Raw genomic sequence first — 20362 nt, 5'->3', positions numbered from 1 at the left:
GGATGGGGGTTGGGAAGAATCATCTCTAGAGTTCATAAATATATACAAAGTTGTACACAACAAGCACCCTGGTTTCTCATTGAAACAAAAATTAAATCATCTAAAGAATCTTGGCTCAAACAGTAAAGAATCTGCCTGCAATATGAGAGACCCAGGTTCAATCCCTGGGTCAGGAAGATCTCCTGAATAAGGGCATGGCAACCCACTCCAGTATTCTCGCCTGGAGAATTCCATGGACAGAGGAGCCTGGTGGGCCACAGCCCATGGGGTTGCAAAGAGAGTCGGACATGACTGAGTGACTAACGCTTCAAATAATCTTTTAGTTTTGCTTTAAAAATACTTTCCCATCAAAAACATCTGCAAAATTTGGTTACTATAATCTATTTTGCAGCATGTTAAATATTTAGTTGCTGACAAGGTAACAGATTTTACTGCTTATCTTTCAAACAACTTTGACACAGTGCTGTTTATAAAAGGTGGGCAATTAATGTCTATGATTAAACCTAATTTCCTAGTACATCAAAGCTTTGTCTAGAAGATTCTTTTGGGACAAAAGTGTTATAAACATGCACAATTGGTGACTGCATTTTATTTTATTGTGCATTTGCCCCATCTCCAAAAATCCCTCCAGAGTAAATCCCACTTGGCAACTCCCAAAACCAAAATGCTATCAAGATTCAGAAAGTAAGAAAAAAAAGGGACTTGGAGCAACTGAAATAGCTGTCACAAAGCAGGGGCACTAAAACTGTAGCAGTTTAATCAGAGAGCGCTGGTTCTTACTTCACATGCATTTCTATATTGGTTATTGGTGCGTGTGTGCTCAGTTGTGTCCAGCTCTTTGTGACCCCATGGACTGTAGCCCACCAGGCTCCTCTGTCCATGAGGTTCTCCAGGCAAGAGTACTGGAGTGGGTTGCCATTTCCTCCTCCAGGGGATCTTCCTGACCCAGGAATCAAACCTGAGGTTCCTGCATCTCCTGCATTGGAAGGCGGATTCTTTACAACTGAGCTACCTGGGAAGCTCCATATTGGTTATTAGAATTCTTAAATTACAACAGATTAAAAGTAGCAGATAAAAAGAGGAAGGCTATAAGGAAAAGGCATCTGACAGCACAACTAACAGTTGACAGAAAGGAAGATAGAAAACCATGACTTATAGCTCAGTACAGATGAAGACCCCAAATCAGTGCTATTCACGTCATTTTTAGCAGAGAAAATAAATGAAATCTTGCATGGGAGGCCAGTATGGAAAACTGATACAAATCAAAGCTTCCCCTTCCATCTTTAGGTACCTCCCTCCAAGGGACACCCCTATTCAACCCCCTGCAAAGTCTCAGAGAAGTATGGTTTGAGACCAACTTTTCTAAGTCACCTGGAAAGGATTAAAAAGAGGCTATTAATTTTCAAAAAGGAAAGCTTTATAGACATTTCCATCCAAAAGTGGCTTTGAAATGTTGTAAATTAAGTCTTAGTTTCCTAGGAAATTCCTTCGGGTCAGATTGCTATTCCCTGGATAAAACAGGGTAGTACATGAAGTCTTACTATACCAGAATTCGACCTCGACATATAGGAAAATTAATTTATTAACAATTAATATTTTGGAGATTAAGAAGATATGAATACCTATGGCTGATTCATGTTGATGCTTGACAGAAAACAACACAATTCTGTAAAGCAATTATCCTTCAATTAAAAAATAAATAAGCTAAAAAGAAGATAATGATACTCACCAAATGCTGTTTAGAATAAAAAATAGTTGGATAAAAATACAACCAAAAGGTAAAACGCCACCGATGATGATACTAAAAAGTGGTCTTCTAATGAAATCCTGGTGAGGAATATGACGAGGAATCTGGTTTGTACCAACCGGATAGTCAAACTGCTCGAAAATAAATTAAGTGAAAATCAGAATGAAATAAAACTGAAGTAAATTTATACAGACAGCAACACAATACACAATCTTAAATCTGAACATTTTCAAGAGCAGTTATATGGGCAAAGGCTAGACCAATGCTGTGCAACAGAAATACTATGATGCAAGCCACAAATGCAGTAAGTATCCAGTTTCTCAGTAGGTGCATTTTTAAAAGGTAGAATCAATTTATTGATATATGTTATTTGATCTAATGATCTAACATGCCCAAATAGTATCATTTACATTTGTGACCGATATAAAATTATTAATCAAGATATTTTACATTCTTCTTGTTGTTGCTGTTCTAAGTGGTTGAAAACCAGTGTGCATTTTACACTTACAGCACATAATTCAGACTAGCCACATTCCAAGTACTCAAAAACTATAGTTGTTGAGTGGCCACCATGTTAGATAGGACACAGGTAAACAATAAGGATGTTTATCTTTCCTTACACATTTCAAGGGAGATATTGGACAAAACTTACTAGTGACTGTTTCAATGTAAAATAATATATGACGTCAAAAAGTTCTCTCTTAGAATTTGTCTAATAATTTATCTCTGAAAATTTGTCAACAGTTTTCAGAAATTTTTCTTTTTCTGCTCTATGTGGAACTCCACTTCCTGTTTTGTCTTGTCTGACTTCTCCCATGCAAATTCATGCTATGTCCTCATAATACAACCCTTTTGTAGTATGGCCTCATTTAGTCTTTTTGGTACACTGTTCCTTTTCCCTATATGTTGAATAGGCTATCAAATATGTAAACTGGGTGAGAAGATACAAACTATTACACAGAGAATGGATACACAACAAGATCCTACTGTATAACACAGGGAACTATATTCAATATCCTGGGATAAACCATAACAAAAAAGAAAAAAAATCTGTCAACAGAACCCATTTCTTGGATTGTATCTTGGCTTTCTTCCCCCAACTATATAATCTCATCATTTTTCTGACTTTCTTAAAGTCAGCCTTCCTATAATATATCTTTTAAATTTTGCCCATCAGAGAGAGAGGGAAATATAAACAACCCATAAAATGTGAAATACATTAAAGAATGTCTTTTAAAGTGTTACTGTCTTTCATTTAAAGTTTGTAAAAATCTTTTATCCCTAAATGATTATTCTTTGTCATTTTCTCCAATGGTACATCTTCCATTTCCTGTATAGTCTATTCTCACTGAGGTATTATTTCAGACATCATTCAATGGTCAAAAGCAGTATTTTAAAAGTTTACCTTTTGGAAACTTCCAACGTATGCACCCAAAAATGTTAATGGCACTGAAATTCCAAACCACAATGCAAGGATTCCTACCAAGGTACCAAATGAGATAGCAGATGATGACCCTTCAATCCAAAGAATTAAATTCATGATAAAGATGTCAACAAAGACCACACTAGGGGAGAAAAACCATCAGAAAATGTTACGATTTCAGGAAAATGTTATAAACATACTTGATATGAATGTTAGAACATTAAACCCTAGAAGAATATTAAATCATTCTGTGTAAACCCAGTTATTGAGTTGGAGCTTAAACTCAATACCATATATATAACAAGATAGCAATTTATTACAGGACATAATTTCTACATCTCACTCATCTTTGCAGCTCCAGAGCCTAGCAGAAAATAAATAGGGTGTGGAATAATATACCATTGAAAAACAATATGCAATAGAGTAAACACAATTAAGAAAATACATATATTAAAAACAGATTTTAGAATACTAGACTGAAATGGGCTATATAAAGCCTCTTGTCAAACAAGTATTCATTTAAAACCAAGAGTTTTATGATTTCCTGTAAGAAAGTTCATTAAAAATTATCTTATACATACCTCTTTTTTTTTTCAGAGCCTTTCTAACAAAGATTCTGCCATACAATTTCTATTAATAGCTCTAAGTGGTGGGGGGAAATGTTTACTATCATGCAGACATTTTCAGCTTTTTTTTTTTTTTTTGACCTTCAGTACAGGAGGTAGAGAAATCTTAAAAGCTGTTTCACATGTAGTGCAAACAGGGCTCAAAGTTATTAAAAATCCTTTTAAATTCCAGCATAGTGTAAGAAGCATTTTTGGGAATGGTGGCCAGTTTGATTTGTTTTTAAAGAGTGTATTTGCCAAAGTTGGGGGTGAGAGATGGTAGGAGTGGGAGTTTTGGGATTAGCAGATGCAAACTGGTATACACAGAATGAATAAACAACAAGGTCCTACTGTAGAGCACAGAGGACTATATTCAATATCCTGTGATAACCATAATGGAAAAGAATATGAAAAGAATTTAAGATGTTATGGAAAAATCTGAACAAACTTTTCGGCCAAACCTGTGCAAGTGTGTGTGACTGAATCACTTTGCTGTACAGCAGAAATTAACACAACACTGTAATTCAACTATATTTCAATTAAAAAAAATTTTTTAATGTATATTGACAAAAACCTACTTGTGTATACAACCTTGTATGTAAATAAGATTTTTTTCCTCTTGATACCACCTCAGAAACTGAGTCTCATTTAAGTAATTTAGTATTTGGTTAGATTATTTCAAGTAGATTTTTGTATTCTGGATTTATAATTTTGTTGACAAAGATTTTGGTGATCAATTTGCAAGTATTTGTTAATCCTTGAGTATAAGAATCTGTTTTTTCTCTGCATGATTTCAATACCTTTAGACCATGAAATTTTTGCACCTTATGTCCCTGGATATGTTCCAGTGTCTCCTGGCTTATAGTCTATGGAACTTGAATAGAATTTGTGTCCTGCTGCTGTGTGAAAACTGTATAAATCTTAATTATGTTGAATTGGTTCATACTGCTTTTCAGGTCTATTATGTCCTTCTAGTTTTCTGTCTATTCATTCTATTAATGTTTTAGAGTTTGATAGTGAAACTTTCCCTAAAAATCTTTATTTATCTACTTAAAAAATAATTGTAATATATAGTGGAACTACATATAACTTTGTTTTGTATTTTCCAAGTCTCCTGTAAATGTGTTATACTTCCATAATTTAAAAAATAAAAAAAAATTTTTAAAGAATCTGTCTTTTAAAAATAGTATTTAATATTTTACAGCCTAACTAAGTGTAATGGAGATCACTATTTTAAATCTAGGAAATAAACCATCATGTATCTAAAGATGAGTAATTTCAAATGAGCTGATAAGGTTTTTATTACTTTTTTATTTGAAATGTTTTATGGACTGGCTTAATTCTATTTAAAGTTTAACTGTGTGCTTATGGTTTATTTTGTATAAATTTTACAATAAAATAATTTAAATTTTCCCCCAAAATAAAACAAAGTGTTTAAATTCTAAATCAGCAGGTCAACCCCTAAGTCTAATGAATAAATCACCAGGCAAGCCCAGCTACTATGCCTGTAGATGTTCCAGACAAGTTTAATCACAGCTACAGGTAAGTATGGGTATCAGTGGTGCGGATGTGAGTGTTTCTGACAGGGATTCATCCCTTCCTCTTTCTTAACATTTATTTATTTGGCTATGCTGGGTCTCAGTTGCTACATGTGGGATCTAGTTCCCCAATCAGGGATTGAACCTAGGCCCCCTGCATTGGGAGCATGGAATCTTAACTACTGGACTACCAGGGAAGTCCCATGAGTGTTTCTGAAAGCCTAAATGATGAGGTTGAAAAGATGGGCAGAAGTTAGACTGTGGAAGGCTTTGAATGTCCAGTTAAGGAATATAGACTTTATCCTGTCAACACTAGGAAGCAACTGAAGGGTTTTTACACTCAAAGTTGTGAGGTATTCCATGCAATTTTCCGGAAAGGTGAATCTACAGCATTCCAAAGGACAAATCTAAAGGAGGAGATACTAGAGGCAAGGAGACTAGATATAAAGTGTTAAGAATCTGTACAATGTGATGATGGTTAAAATGTAAAGAATGTATACAAAAGACATGAAGAATTAAAAGACTTTGGGTTAAAGATGGCACATTGAATGCATATTTAGTTCTGCTCCCTCATCAAAACCCTGATAAAATTAGAGCAAAAGGATTTTTTAAAGGCATAAGGATGGGGGGATGTTGTAAAGGGGAGAAGACATTAGCAGCAAAGTTTGGAACCAGGGAGCAGACAAATAGTAACCGAGTTAGTTGGAGTGCGAACCTGTATCCTAAGTCGTCAGTACAAAAAGCTGAGAGGCAACTCAGTTTATACCACAGAGCTCCAAAAAGGCTTGGGAATTTGTGATGCCAGGTACCTCTACAGGTAGGGATGAAGGAGTGGCTAAAACCAGAAGGACTGGTTCAAAGTCAGCCTGAGATGTTGACAGACCTGCAGATTCTGTCCCCCACCCCCCAACTCTGCAGAACCAAACATCATTTCATGACCCCTGCAGAAGACAGGAGGGTTAGTTCCTTAGAGAAGATTCCTGAAGCTCAGGAAAAAACTTTACCAAGACCATTTAAGATCCTCAGAGAAATTAAAGAAGACATTGCAGCCATGAGACAGGAAGAGGAAATTTTAAAAGACTTTTGAGAAAATAGAAGAGTTCTTGCTGTTGTGTTTTTGTTTTTGTGTCAGCTGTGCCACAGGACTTGTGGCATCTTAGTTTCCCTGACCAGGGATCCAGCCCCCTGCAACAGAAGCACACAGCCCTAACCACTGGACTGCCAGGAAATTTCCTAGAAGAGGTCTTAGGAATTAAAAGTATGACCAGAGGCACTTGTATGTGAAATCTAAAAAAAATAAACAAACTTATTTACAAAATGGAAAGAGACAGACATAGAAAATAAACGTATGGTTATCAAAGGGGAAAGTGAAGTGAAAGTTGCTCAGTGGTGTCCGACTCTTTGAGACTCCTATAGTCCATGGAATTCTCTAGGCCAGAATACTGGAGTGGGTAGCCTTTCCCTTCTCCAGGGGATCTTCCCAACCCAGGGATCAAACCCAGGTCTCCACATTGCAGGCGGATTCTTTACCAGCTGAGCCACAAGGGAAGCACAAGAATACTGGAGTGGGTAGCCAATCCCTTCTCCAGTGGGTCTTCCTGACCCAGGAATCGAACCAGGGTCTCTGGCATTGAAGGTGGATGCTTTACCAACTCAGCTATCAGGGAAGGAAAGATGAGGAGAGGAATAAATCAGGATGTCGGGATTAACATATGTAGCCCACCAGGCCTCTCTGTCCATGGAATTTTTCCAGGCAAGAATAGTGAAGTGGGTTGCCATTTCCTCCACCAGGGGATCTTCCCAACCCAGGGATTGAACCGGTGTCTCCTGTGTCTCCTGCATTGGCAGACAGGTTCTTTACCACTAACGCCACCTGGGAAGCCCATATATACACATCAGGGAAGTCCTATATACACACTACTATATATAAAATAGATAATCAGCAAGGACCTACTGTATAGCATAGGAAATGATACTCAATATTTTATAATAACCTATATGGAAATAACTTTGAAAAAGAATATATATATGTATATATACACATATAACTGAAGCACTGTTTTGTACACCTGAAACTAACACACTATAAATCAACTATACTCCAATTTTTTTTTTAATGATAAGGTAAATTTAAAACCTTAGTAAAAGGTTTGGAAGATAAAGCTGATGAAATGTCTTAGAAAGCAGTTTAAAAAGAGTAAGAAATGAAGAACAGACAAGAAAAAAAAGGAAAATTAATGATCAACCCAGGTAAATGTAAAACAGGTTACATGGATAGAGTTCTTTCTGAATATCTTTTAGGGATAGTAAGTAATTTGCTGAAGATCAAGCAGCTGGGATTCTTACTCAGATGTGTGTGTGTGTGTGTGTGTGTTTTAACAGCAAGCTTTCTCCATCCCACTGTGCTATAATAAAGCGTCTACAGTAGGAACCAACCAGACCAATCGCATCTACCTTCTCCTCCCCAAAACATTTTGTCAAAGATCAGAGACAGGGGATGTGGTGACAGCCACTTGATGCTGCACCAGGTTAGGCTTTGAGATCTACTGTTTAGAGAATCTCTGGTTTCAGTCTTCAGTTGTAAATTCTCTCAAGGCCCATTCCAGTTCTAGTATTTTAAGGCTTCCTTCATATTTTCCATTTTCAATTTCTTACTTAGGATCATTGTTTTGGATCCTTCTCCATCCCTCATTATAAGTGATTTTGTCCTTTCTAAACCTTCTTTCATTTTATTCTTTTATTCTTTTTTTATTCATTTATTCTTTCATTTTACCATTTCTACTTCACCTTTCCTCCTTGCATTTACAGACTCTTCTATTAACACTTTTTTCAGTAGGCATATCTATTCTGCTCTTTAAAGGCTCATACTTTGCTCCTGTTGGAGAGAGAGCTTCCAGTCCTTTCAAACAACAGCATGTACAACAATAAAACCTCCACCTTATGTCTCATCAGTTTCTGGCTTCTCAATAAGGGAGTTTAGTTTCCCATGATTTAACCATACTTCCTCAAATGTTTTTGTAATACCTTTCTGCTCTAATGAATTTGTTTAGCTGCAATATTCCTCTGCCACATTTTCTAGCTTTGGAAAGATTCATTTTAACTGTTATCTTTCCACAGCCAGAAAAATTACTTCTCAGTTGACAAATCATAACCTTCTTTCTTATATATAAACTCAATTAACCCATCTCAACGATTTCCCTTTTGAAAGTACACTCTAGAATGCTAATATGTGTTTAACAATTCTGTAACTGTCCTTCCATTTCATGTTTTTATATTCTAAGTATTTCTTCCTTTGTCGATGTCTAATTATTTATAGACCTTTTCATAGAATCTTAAACAGCAAAACTAGAAGGAAACTTAAGAGGTCACCTGGGTCCATCTCCTACTTGAAACATTTATTCACACATTCATCAAACATTTATTGAGTACCTATGAGTTAGGCCCTGGTGTTCCAAGATATATAAAACAAACATCCTTGCTCTGAAAAAGCTCAGTCTAGTGGCGGACAGAGATAAACAAATTACAACATAGGAAATACTGTAGCAGATAATAGATATAAAACAGTAGGAACACAGAAGAAGAGAGTGACCAAAAATGCTTTGTAGTTCACAAAACAATTTCACAATCCATTAGCTCATTTACTTTTCTAAATGACTCTGTGACACAAGCATTACACGCAAGGAAATGGACAATCAGAAAGGTTATAGGACTTATCCAAAGTCACTTAGCTAATACTGAGTACTAGAATTCAACCTTCCTTCTTCTATTTTTAAAGTTTGGGTACATGCCCATCAACCTCTGCTGACTCTTCCCTTTCTTACCTACCGCTTTTGGGCCTACATGCAGCAAAATTACATCATTTAATAATTTTACTTTTTTCAATTTCTCTTAGGAAGTGTATGCTCATTAATTGAACTGCTTCTCCATTTAAATTCAAAACCATTTTTACATTGTCCATGTCCATACCATGAGGCACTGAAACTCTCTTTCAAATTACCACATTTTAACAAATAAGAATCCCAATACCTTAAGATTCTCCCTCTCATCTACTTAAGAAAGCCCCTAAACCTCTTGATAATTACGATGGTGTGATCACTGACCTAGAGCCAGACATCCTGGAACGTGAAGTCAAGTGGGCCTTAGAAAGCATTACTACGAACAAAGCTAGTGGAGGTGATGGAAATCCAGTTGAGCTATTTCAAATCCTGAAAGATGATGCTGTGAAAGTGCTGCACTCAATATGCTAGCAAATTTCGAAAACTCAGCAGTGGCCACAGGACTGGAAAAGGTCAGTTTTCATTCCAATCCCAAAGAAAGGCAATGCCAAAGAGTGCTCAAACTACCACACAATTGCACTCATCTCACACACTAGTAAGGTAATGCTCAAAATTCTCCAAGCTAGGCTTCAGCAATACGTGAACTGTGAACTTCCAGATGTTCAAGCTGGTTTTAGAAAAGGCAGAGGAAACAGAGATCAAATTGCCAACATCTGCTGGATCATGGAAAAAGCAAGAGAGTTCCAGAAAAACATCTCTTTCTGCTTTATTGACTATGCCAAAGCCTTTGACTATGTGGATCACAATAAACTGTGGAAAATTCTGAAAGAGACAGGAATACCAGACCACCTGACCTGCCTCTTGAGAAATCTGTATGCAGGTCAGGAAGCAACAGTTAGAACTGGACATGGAACAACAGACTGGTTCCAAATAGGAAAAGGAGTTCATCAAGGCTGTATATTATCACCCTGCTTATTTAACTTATATGCAGAGTACATCATGAGACATGCTGGGCTGGAGGAAGCACAAGCTGGAATCAAGATTGCCAGGAGAAATATCAATAACCTCAGATATGCAGATGACACCACCTTTATGGCAGAAAGTGAAGAGGAACTAAAAAGCCTCTTGATGAAAGTAAAAGAGGAGAGTGAAAAAGTTGGCTTAAAGCTCATTATTCAGAAAACGAAGATCATGGCATCTGGTCCCATCACTTCATGCCAAATAGATGGGGAAACAGTGGAAACAGTGTCAGACTTTATTTTTTTAGGCTCCAAAATCACTGCAGATGGTGACTGCAGCCATGAAATTAAAAGACGCTTACTCCTTGGAAGGAAAGTTATGACCAACCTAGATAGCATATTGAAAAGCAGAGACATTACTTTGCCAACAAAGTCTGTCTAGTCAAGGCTATGGTTTTTCCAGTGGTCATGTATGGATGTGAGAGTTGGACTGTGAAGAAAGCTGAGTGCCGAAGAATTGATGCTTTTGAACTGTGGTGTTGGAGAAGACTCTTGAGAATCCCTTGGACTGCAAGGAGATTCAACTAGTCCATTCTAAAGGAGATCAGCCCTGGGTGTTCTTTGAAAGGAATGATGCTAAAGCTGAAACTCCAGTACTTTGGCCATCTCATGCAAAGAGTTGACTCATTGGAAAAGACTCTGATGCTGGGAGGGATTGGGGGCAGGAGGAGAAGGGGACGACAGAAGATGAGATGGCTGGAAGGCATCACCGACTTGATGGACGTGAGTTTGAGTGAACTCAGGGAGATGGTGATGGACAGGGAGGCCTGGTATGCTGCGATTCATGGGGTTGCAAAGAGTCAGACACGACTGAGCGAGTGAACTGAACTGAACACATGTATATGGTATACAATATGAAAAGTAAAAAGAAACATAGAGAAACAGTGAAAATAAGTATAAAACAGTCTCCTTCACACTCCTGTCCCCCAGCCATGCAGCAACCCACCTAGGGGACAACTACTGTTAACAGCTGCTTTTCAAATTTAAAAAAATACATTTTCATAAAACTGTGATTTGATACTGAACCATTTCATAGTCCCTGTAACCCTGAGCCATGTTATTAGGGACTTCCACTGGAATTTTTAAATTTTGCTGTCTAAAACATTCTTCAAAATTGATCCCATAGAAAACAAGATAAAAACAGCTCATAGTGCACTGAAAATGCTAATTCATTTCCAGACATTAATTGTTCAATTTAGTTAATCAAGCTTAGTGACACAGCATATTCTAATTCTTTTAAATTTTCTATTCTAATGACGTAACTTCTTTTTACAATGAGATGGAACATCTGTCTGATGAAAAATAGGCCATTATTATTCATCTGAAGCCACGAAGGCAGTTTCAGGAGAGATTTACATTTATTTCCTCTCCAGTGCCTAGCATAATGCATTAAATATAGTAAAAAATTTTTTTCAAAAATACAATAAATAAGTTGAATGAGTAACTAAATAATGAAGAGAATAGTAGATGGTTTATTGACTAGTTCTTGCTCGCAATAGCCCTTGTATTACAATCCAGTATAATGACTTTTGCACAATGGCACTTTTGTGCCAAAGTTACTCAATTTCAGATTCATCTGAGTCTTGAACTTGAAGCAACAAATATTTGAAATATCGTCAAGGACATTGCTTTCTTACATAAAGGTATTAAAGCTCAGGAAAGACCACCCATTCTAGTTCCCTTGAAAAGAGTTATAGAAAAAGCAGATGGCTCTATTCAAGGTGGCAAGGGGAAGAGGAGTGCATTGTCCTTATTTTAAATAAATCAAAAACTCTGTGGTACATGTATTTGATGTGCAAACTTGGAATATTCAAGCCTTTCCCTGGAGTTGAGGGGAAAAGCCACATGTAGATAAAACATTATGAGTCTACTGAATGTATCATCTATCACTGCATTGCACTGATGATGGCTTTATACTCAGTCACAGAGCATTTGCTCTCATTTTGTCACTAATTAGTATACAATGTAACTGAATTTATTACGTATAACTTCCATTATAGAATTTCCACCATTGTGACGGGGCTTCCCAGGTGGCTCAGTGGTAAAGAATCTGCCTGCCAATACAGGTGATGAAGGAGGGGTGATGCAGGAGACACAGTTTTGATCCCTGGGTTGGGAAGATCCCCTGGAGGAGGAAATGGCAACCCACTTCAGTATTCTTGCCTGGGAAATCCTATGGACAGCGAAGTCTGGTGGGCTACAGTCCATAGAGTCACAGAGTCGGACACAACTGAGTGACTGAGCACACATATATGCGTTATTGTGACACACTTCTAGCATTAAGGACATGGGAATTTTACAACAGATAGAAATTAAATGACCACAAAACAGGACTTCCCTGGTGGTTCAGTGATTGGGAATCCACCTACCAATGCAGGGGACATGGGTTTGATCCCTGATCTGGGAAGATTTCACATACCATGGAGCAACTAACCCCATGAGGCACAACTACTGAGCCCACACGCCTAGAGTCTGTGCTCCACAACAGAAAAAGCCATGCAGCAATGAAGTCCCAGTGCAGCCAAAAAACACATTTTTTTTAAGTTCCATGTAACAATTAAGATATAATCCATGACATTTCCTAAAAAAAAAAAAGTCCTCCAGAACATATTAAAGAAAGAATTTTTTTAAATCAAACATGCTATGGATTGAATTGTTTCTCCCAAAATTCTTATATTAAAATCCTAATCCCTACTTTGCTCAATGTCGTGTGGTGGTCTGAATGGGAGGGGAGTTTAAGGGAGAATGGATACATGTATATGTATGGTTGAGTCCCTTCACAGTTCACCTGAAACTATCACAATATTGTCAATCACATATACCCCAAAACAAAATAAAAAGTTTTTTTTTTGTTTTGTTTTGTTTTTTAAAAACCCTAATTCCTAATGTAATGGTGTTTGGAAATGGGGCCTTGGGAGAGGGACTAGGTTTAGATGAGGTCATGAGGGTGCAGCCTTCATGATGACATTAGTGCCCTTACAAGAAGAGATACTGTAGAGTTCGGTGTCTCTCTTTTCCTCTGCCATGTAAGGATGCATCAAGATGGCAGCTATCAGCGACCAAGAAGAGAGCACTCACCAGGACCCTATCCTGTTGATGCCCTGATCTTGGGCTTCCCAGCCTCCACAACTGTGAGAAAATAGATGGCTGTTGTTTAAGCCACCCAGTCTATGGTATTCTGTTATAGTAGCCCGAGCTGACTAAGATAAAACATATTAAAGAATCTGAAGATAAAACTCAAAACGAGTCAGCACCTTATTGGTGAGGCATTATGGGAAGAGCACTGGTCAGGGATATTGGGTTGGCCAAAAAGTTCACTCACGCTTTTCCACAAGATGGAAAAACCTGAATTAACTTTTTGGCCAAGCCAATACATAGGCTGAGCTCCATTACTGACTTCACGTATGACCTTGAACACGTTGATTCTGCATCTTTAGAATTAGGGGACCAGAAGAGCTAGCTCCCTAAGAGCCACTGTGCAGCACCACCCTGACTCCCTCTCTGACCATGACTCTGCCTGGGGTCTGCAGTCACTAATGATACTGCAGTAACGAGGTGAGATAGGAAGAAATAATCACAGAAGGCAGAGACAAGGAGAATAACACAATGTGGTATATAAGCTGCCACTCTAACATGATACATAAGGCAAGATGCATAACTGAGATGAGCATTTATGAAACCTGCTTCAAAAACAAAGATCAAAACTGAATACTGCAGCACCATCACCATCTCTTTGTACTAAGGGTTACAAAAAGATGAAAAGAATGCAAATATACCAAAAAAGAATGCTGCAGCCACAGAAAAAACAGTGGTCACTCACCTCCATTCTACTCTTCATTATTGTGTACAATGATTTTTCCAAGGTAAAGTATAAGAAAGATTATAATTGTGTAGAGAAACGAGAACATGATATACTAACCCAGGACACAGCAGTGCCGTCAGCAAGAAATTTGTCTTCCACTTCAGACCTCTAAATGCTGAGGAAGTAAAGGACAGAATAATTACTAGGGCAACTAGATTTAGTCCACTTTACAAATATTTTACAGTAACGAGGACACAATTATATTTTGCTAGGTCAGCTAAAATTCCTGATGCAATTTTTTAAAATTTCAAGCTTTTTAATTTCTATATTTAACACACCAACTTGGAATAATAATAGTAATGCTTACACTTGTACACCTTAGCAGACACGTATCCAGCAGATGCTCCCATAAGGACCCATAACACAACAGAACAGGTCATTAAAGCACCACGATTAGCAGGAGAAAGAAAACCAAGACAGGCAAGAACTAAAAGCACAAAGAAGAAATATCAAACCAGTGACAATGATAGCCTCAAAACACATAAGGCTTTATAATATATTAAAGACACCTTATTAAGACATTTTTATGGAACAGCATACAGGGAAATTCTCTGATGTTACTTACTTAGCTAATTTTTTGACAATCTGTTCTTAACGAAAAGTCTGATCCCATACAAGGCAAACCGTGTTTTCAATTTAGTCTTTAACCTCCTTGTTTAAATCATTAATTATATTATTTTAAATCAAAATCAAAGAGAAGATCTTCCCTTTCCCTACTCCAGTAGTCACTCCCTAAAGAGCAAATCATTTTTCCCCACAAAAATTTCCTTCTGTTTCCTTTTATTCGAGGTGGGGGGGGGGGGGCGGAACATCACAATGAGACTTGGTCCCAGGAAAACATAACCTTAAGAGCTAAATTTAGAAGTTATCATTGACATCTGAAACACCTAATAAGCCATTTATTTACAGAAGCTTTGTTTGTGAAAATCCCCACTCTGGTTATCAAAAACTGACAAACTCTACTCTTGGTTGATAATGAAGGCAGAGAGAGTTCATCAGCCACTGTAAACCTACTAACGATGCCACTTCATTTATACATTTCAAGACCAGCGCTTAGGCTTGCCTTAGCATTTCAAAATCCTAATCTCTGAATTACAATTCCCTGAGCCCACCTAAAATATGATCTACCCACATGCAAAGCAAGGAACATGTATATTGGACATTACAATAAATTATTCAGAACTGAAGAAACTATGAAAGGTCCTTGATATAGGAACATATTCAGATCCATACCCTTAAAATAAAATACAAATTTTATTTTAAATATACTACAAATACTCATTAAAATATACTATAAAATACACATTTCCTTAAACTTTAGGGTAGAATTTTCACAGTTCTGTTGTACACATGAATCAAAGTTTAACCTATGTCAGAATGTTGAAGATGACACATATTGATCCGAGCCTACTCACATAGAGTAATAAATGTCATAATCAAAACTTGTGTTCCTTGACCCAGTAAAATTGATAACAACATTCCATGCCTTGGAGGTCTGAATACATCCGCATGAATAAGCTTCCAACCATAATCCTTCTGGATATCTTCCTGCATAAGAGAAAGTCTTTAATAAACACAGGAGTTATTATGACAGAAAGTTATAAGAGCTCTGAAAGTTAGCAGAAAACTAATTTTCCTCTAAAGACAAACTAATGGCTCATTTTGGATAAAGTAGGTCTTGGCAGGTATGTGATCCTGCCATACAAATGAGCCATTCTCTAAGTTTTGCACTGAAGGGAGTGTGTTAATTATGTAAAGCACACAACTGGCTTGATTTTCATGGAAAAAGCAACATGATTTAACATACAAAAAAGAATTCAACTAATTCTATAGAAATTAAAATTTCATCAATACATAAATGATCATAAGAGTCAAGAGTATAAATTAGATAAAACTAAATTTGCCCTAAATTGTAGTATTTTGCAATGTTTTGTACATATTCTCATGTTCCAAATTAATGAAAATCTTAAATAATGATATTTTGAAAGATCAGAACATGGAAAAGTATATAACCAAAGAGTTGATAGCAAATAACTCTCTAATAAACTTACCTATACTTTTTAAGAATCTACACAATACTCTATACTTTGATTCAGCACAATATGCAAAATTACTAGACATTAAAATGTGTTATATTCAAGGTGCTATACTCTAAGTAGAAATATAACCTTGAGAACTGGGCAAAGCAGGCATTCAAATATTGGCTTAATCAAATATGTGCATTTTTATTTACAGGAAAACAAACCTGATTATATCTGATAATATCTTTGTGGAGAGTTCTTAATATGATCATAGCCACCATTCCAGTTAAGAAGACAACAATGACAAATGAATTCAAGATACTAGAAAATGGAAAGAAGTAAAAATAGAAGTTAAACCTCAAATTTCTTATTTGAACAGTAAAAAAGAAAATTTGTGCACATGTAAAAGAAAGACATTCAAATTGTCATGTCAATCAGTTTTCTAAAGTTAAATTTGGATCAAAGGCTAATACATTTGGATAATACCTCAATATATTAAATGAACTTAAAGTTCTATCACAAAAGTTCATTACCAATTAAGCAATAGAAGCAACACTATTCTTAAGGTTATTTTACAATTTTTTAAGAGTACATTCCCAAAAATAAACAAGGGGAAATGAAAAAGATCAGGAACGAAAACTTAGTTCCAGAACATGAAACTGAGAATGGAAGTCCAGGAGTCAAGGTTAAATTGATGACTGCCTGACTGTCCTTGGGTAGATCCTTAGATGGACCAAGGCTTTTAACTTTATCAAGTCTTTATCAAGTTTCAGGGTAAAGATCCCATGGACCACTTACCTACCAGTTCTTACTGGTTCCAAAACTGAATCTTAAAAATTATGTCCAAATGAAAACCAAGACCTTTAGCCATCCCACCACCCAGCCAAATCCAGACACATTTAAAAAAGTTTCACCAGAATCTCTGAAAAGACCAGCACTGCTGTAGAAAAGTGCCGCTAAGATGTCTAAAATGTCTGTTAAATGTCATAAGTAAATTAGCTCGAGACAGAAACTAAAGTACATTTATTATTACATCATAAATATTAATACTAGAGATTAGCCCCACCATTGATCTGGATGCCCTTTCCTTTCATGACCCCTTTAAAGAAACCATTTTAAAAAATTTTATTTGAAGAGACTCCTTGGAGGTGTGACAAAATGGGACGTGGACTATTGCCCCAACAGAAGATTTTCTAGAAAAGTTAAGATATGATCATTATAATGAGGAGGACAAGGAGGTAGAGGAGAAGGAAGAGTGAGGATAGAAATAAGAGGAGGAGGAGAATGGGAGCTATTCTCACTTTAAAGGCAATAGCATTGTAAATCAACTGTACTTCAATAAAATGAAATTTTAAAAAATAAAGTTGATAACTAATGAGAACCTACTGTTAGCTCAGGGAACCCTACTCAGTGCTCTGTGGTGACCTAAATGGGAAGGAAATCCAAAAAAGAGGGGATATATGTAAACACATAGCTGATTCACTCTGCTGTACAGCAGAAACTACCTCAATATTGTAAAGCAACTATACACCAATAAAATATTTCTTTAATTAATTAATTTTACTTAGAGGCTAATTACTTTACAATATTGTGGTGGTTTCTGCCATACATTGAAATGAATCAGCCATGGGTGTACATGTGCCCTCCATCCCAAAATAAAATATTTTTTTAAAAACAAAGGCAATGGCAGTATAAGGAAAATCATTACCTCAGAAGACCATACTCATAGAATTATACCCTTCCTTACTTTCATCTTTTGGACTTCCCTGGTGGCTCAGACAGTAAAGCGTCTGTCTACAATGTGGGAGACCTGGGTTTGATCCCGGGGTCGGGAAGATCCCCTGGAGAAGGAAATAGCACTCCACTCCAGTACTATTGCCTGGAAAATCCCATGGACAGAGGAGCCTGGTAGGATACAGTCCATGGGGTCGCAAAGAGTCAGACACGACTGAGCGACTTCACTTTCACTTTACTTTCATCTTTACCTTTATAGTCTTCCTCCATCCAAAACTGCTTTATTATAAGAGATGAAGGGGGAAAGGTACTATGTGTACAGTTTCATCTATTTCTCATCAGCTTCTCTGATCAGTCTCCTAAATTACTAACTGAAGATCCTATGATCGCTGTCAGCACTTTAGGAAAGCCTCAATCATCACAGTCTCAGCTGGTCCATCCTTCAGTTTCATGTTGAAACTATTCCATCCACAGTCATGAAGGACTTCTAACTCTGTGGTTTGATCCTGTTGAAGATTCCTGAGGAATCAAGTCCCTTCACTGTGATTCCACTAGAATGTAAGCTTCCTGCGAGCAGAAGCCTGGGTGCCTTATTCACTGCCATGTCTGAGCACCTCCCCTAGTGCTTGGCATCCTAATAGGGATGAAAATGAACACCTGGAGAATGAATCGACCTTCACTCACAGACATTATCTCCACACAATTGTCTCATCTAAATGACTTGCCTTGATTAAGTGACCACTTGCAGTGCTTTGGTTTCTCATCTGTAATCTTTTCATCTTTCTCTGCTCTTTTCCCAGTGTTTCATGACATCTTTACCTTCCTCCACCCCAGTTGGTTACTGCTTTTCCTACACTACTTTGCTCAGACTTTCTGACCCCACAAATGAAAGCATCTGTCTTGTTCTCCTTCCATCTTCTGCACAGGGTCCACTATCACAGTCCTATCCTGCCTACTTCCCAGCATGTATTACTCTTTACACGCAGACATGCTATCTCTTGGACATCTCAGCCTTCTTTTTCCCTTGAGCATAAACATTAGTATATTTACAACAGATTTTCCTTTTTGTTTCTCTTTGTGTATGTAGAGAGGTGGGGGAGGAGAAGAAGAGGGGAAATTAGCCAGAGAGAAGAAAAACTGTCACTCAAGATCATCTCTGATAGGGGGTTGGGGGAAAGGGAATTGGGTGAAGTAATTAAAAGGTACAAACTTGCAGTTGTAAGATAAATAAGTACTAGAGATATAATGTACAATATGATAAATATAATTAACACTAATGTACGTTATACTGAAAGTTGTTAAGACTGTAAATCCTAAGAGTTTTCATCACTGAGGGGAAATTTTTTACATTGCTTTCATTTTGTATCTATAGGAGATGACTGATATTCACTAAACTTAGTGTGGTCATCAATACAAGTCAGATCATTATTCTGCACACTTTAAACTTATACTATTATATGTCAATTATATCTCAATAAAACTGGAAGGAACAAAAGATCATCTCTGGTAACAAAATAATTTTTAAAATACACATATGCATATATATGTGTGTGTGTGTATACACATTTCCTACCGTGAAGCTACTTACTCTTTAATCCATAAAGTGCTTACCTAAACCATTGAATGCTGGTATGAGACATAGATTCCAAAATATAATCCCACCTAGAACCCCACCTGATCTGTTTGTTTTCCTAGAAACAAAAATACAAAAATCACATGACCAATTTTAACTGACCTTTTATTAAAGGTTATAATCCTAAAACAGAAAGTTATTCTGCCTGTACATTCTCCATTTCTTTACTGCTAACTTCATGGAATCATGCAATCTAGCCTGACATTTTCATCTTACTTTTATTTACTGATATCCTATCTCATTTCAGGCTTCCCTGGTGGCTCAGATGGTAAAGCATCTGCCTGCAATGCAGGAGACCCGGGTTCAATCCCTGGGTTGGGAAGATCCCCTGGAGAGGGAAATGGCAACCCACTCCAGCACTCTTGCCTGGAAAATCCCATGGACTGAGAAGCCTTGTAGGCTACAGTCCATGGGGTCACAAAGAGTCAGACAAGACTGAGCAATTTCACTTCACTATCTCATTTCAGAAAGGGACTAGGAAAAAAAATTTAGTTTACTGTTCATCAGAAATAATAGCACCTTTTTGTTATTTTTCTGTCACCCTAAATCCACCCCATACTTCATTTCTTTTTGTCCAGACCACATTTTCATCTTAATTGAAACTTTATAGGCATATATAATGAGAGTCACTGTGGTTTGTTTTTAAATTTAAAAACCTAAAAATAATCAAAAATCCCCATCAGAATAGGAATAAACAAACTATGGTAGTCCATGCTAAGAAATACTATGTAACCATTAAAAAGAATGATGTACATCTCTAGGTGATGACATGTCTATGAAATAGCATTAAATGAAAAAATAAAGGTGAAAAGTACATAGTAAGACACGTATGTACAGCAAGATTCTATTCCCCCTCCAAAAAAAATACATATTTTGTAGATGCAAACATTTTTCTGGAAGAAAAAACAATGGTTATACTTTCGGAGGAAGAGACTAGAAATTAGGGGAAGGGTAGTAAAGGAAGGCAGAATTTTACTTATACATTTTCTATATGGTTTGAAGCC

At 36.8% G+C, this 20362-nt stretch overlaps 1 protein-coding gene across 5 annotated transcripts in view; it reads right to left on the bottom strand.

The window, feature by feature from the left end:
• The window catches only part of LOC129640288 (transmembrane 9 superfamily member 2-like), an 89134-nt gene that overhangs the window by 31233 nt on the left and 37539 nt on the right, over positions 1-20362 (bottom strand). For 4 of the 5 annotated variants that reach the window (XM_055565506.1, XM_055565510.1, XM_055565508.1 and 1 more), the window contains exons 8-14: positions 19337-19416; positions 16216-16312; positions 15386-15518; positions 14278-14397; positions 14028-14085; positions 3153-3312; positions 1730-1878 (exon numbers count right to left, since the gene is read on the bottom strand). In XM_055565506.1, the coding sequence (XP_055421481.1) occupies positions 1730-1878; positions 3153-3312; positions 14028-14085; positions 14278-14397; positions 15386-15518; positions 16216-16312; positions 19337-19416 (797 nt within the window). The remainder of the gene's footprint in view (positions 1-1729; positions 1879-3152; positions 3313-14027; positions 14086-14277; positions 14398-15385; positions 15519-16215; positions 16313-19336; positions 19417-20362) is intronic. The other variant, XM_055565507.1, reaches the window with a different exon arrangement.

The sequence above is a fragment of the Bubalus kerabau genome, chromosome X (assembly GCF_029407905.1).
Source record: "Bubalus kerabau isolate K-KA32 ecotype Philippines breed swamp buffalo chromosome X, PCC_UOA_SB_1v2, whole genome shotgun sequence".
NCBI classification, from domain to species: Eukaryota; Metazoa; Chordata; class Mammalia; order Artiodactyla; family Bovidae; genus Bubalus; species Bubalus kerabau.
The sequence above is the reverse complement of the archived record's forward strand: the minus strand, read 5'-3'. Positions and strand labels throughout refer to the sequence as shown.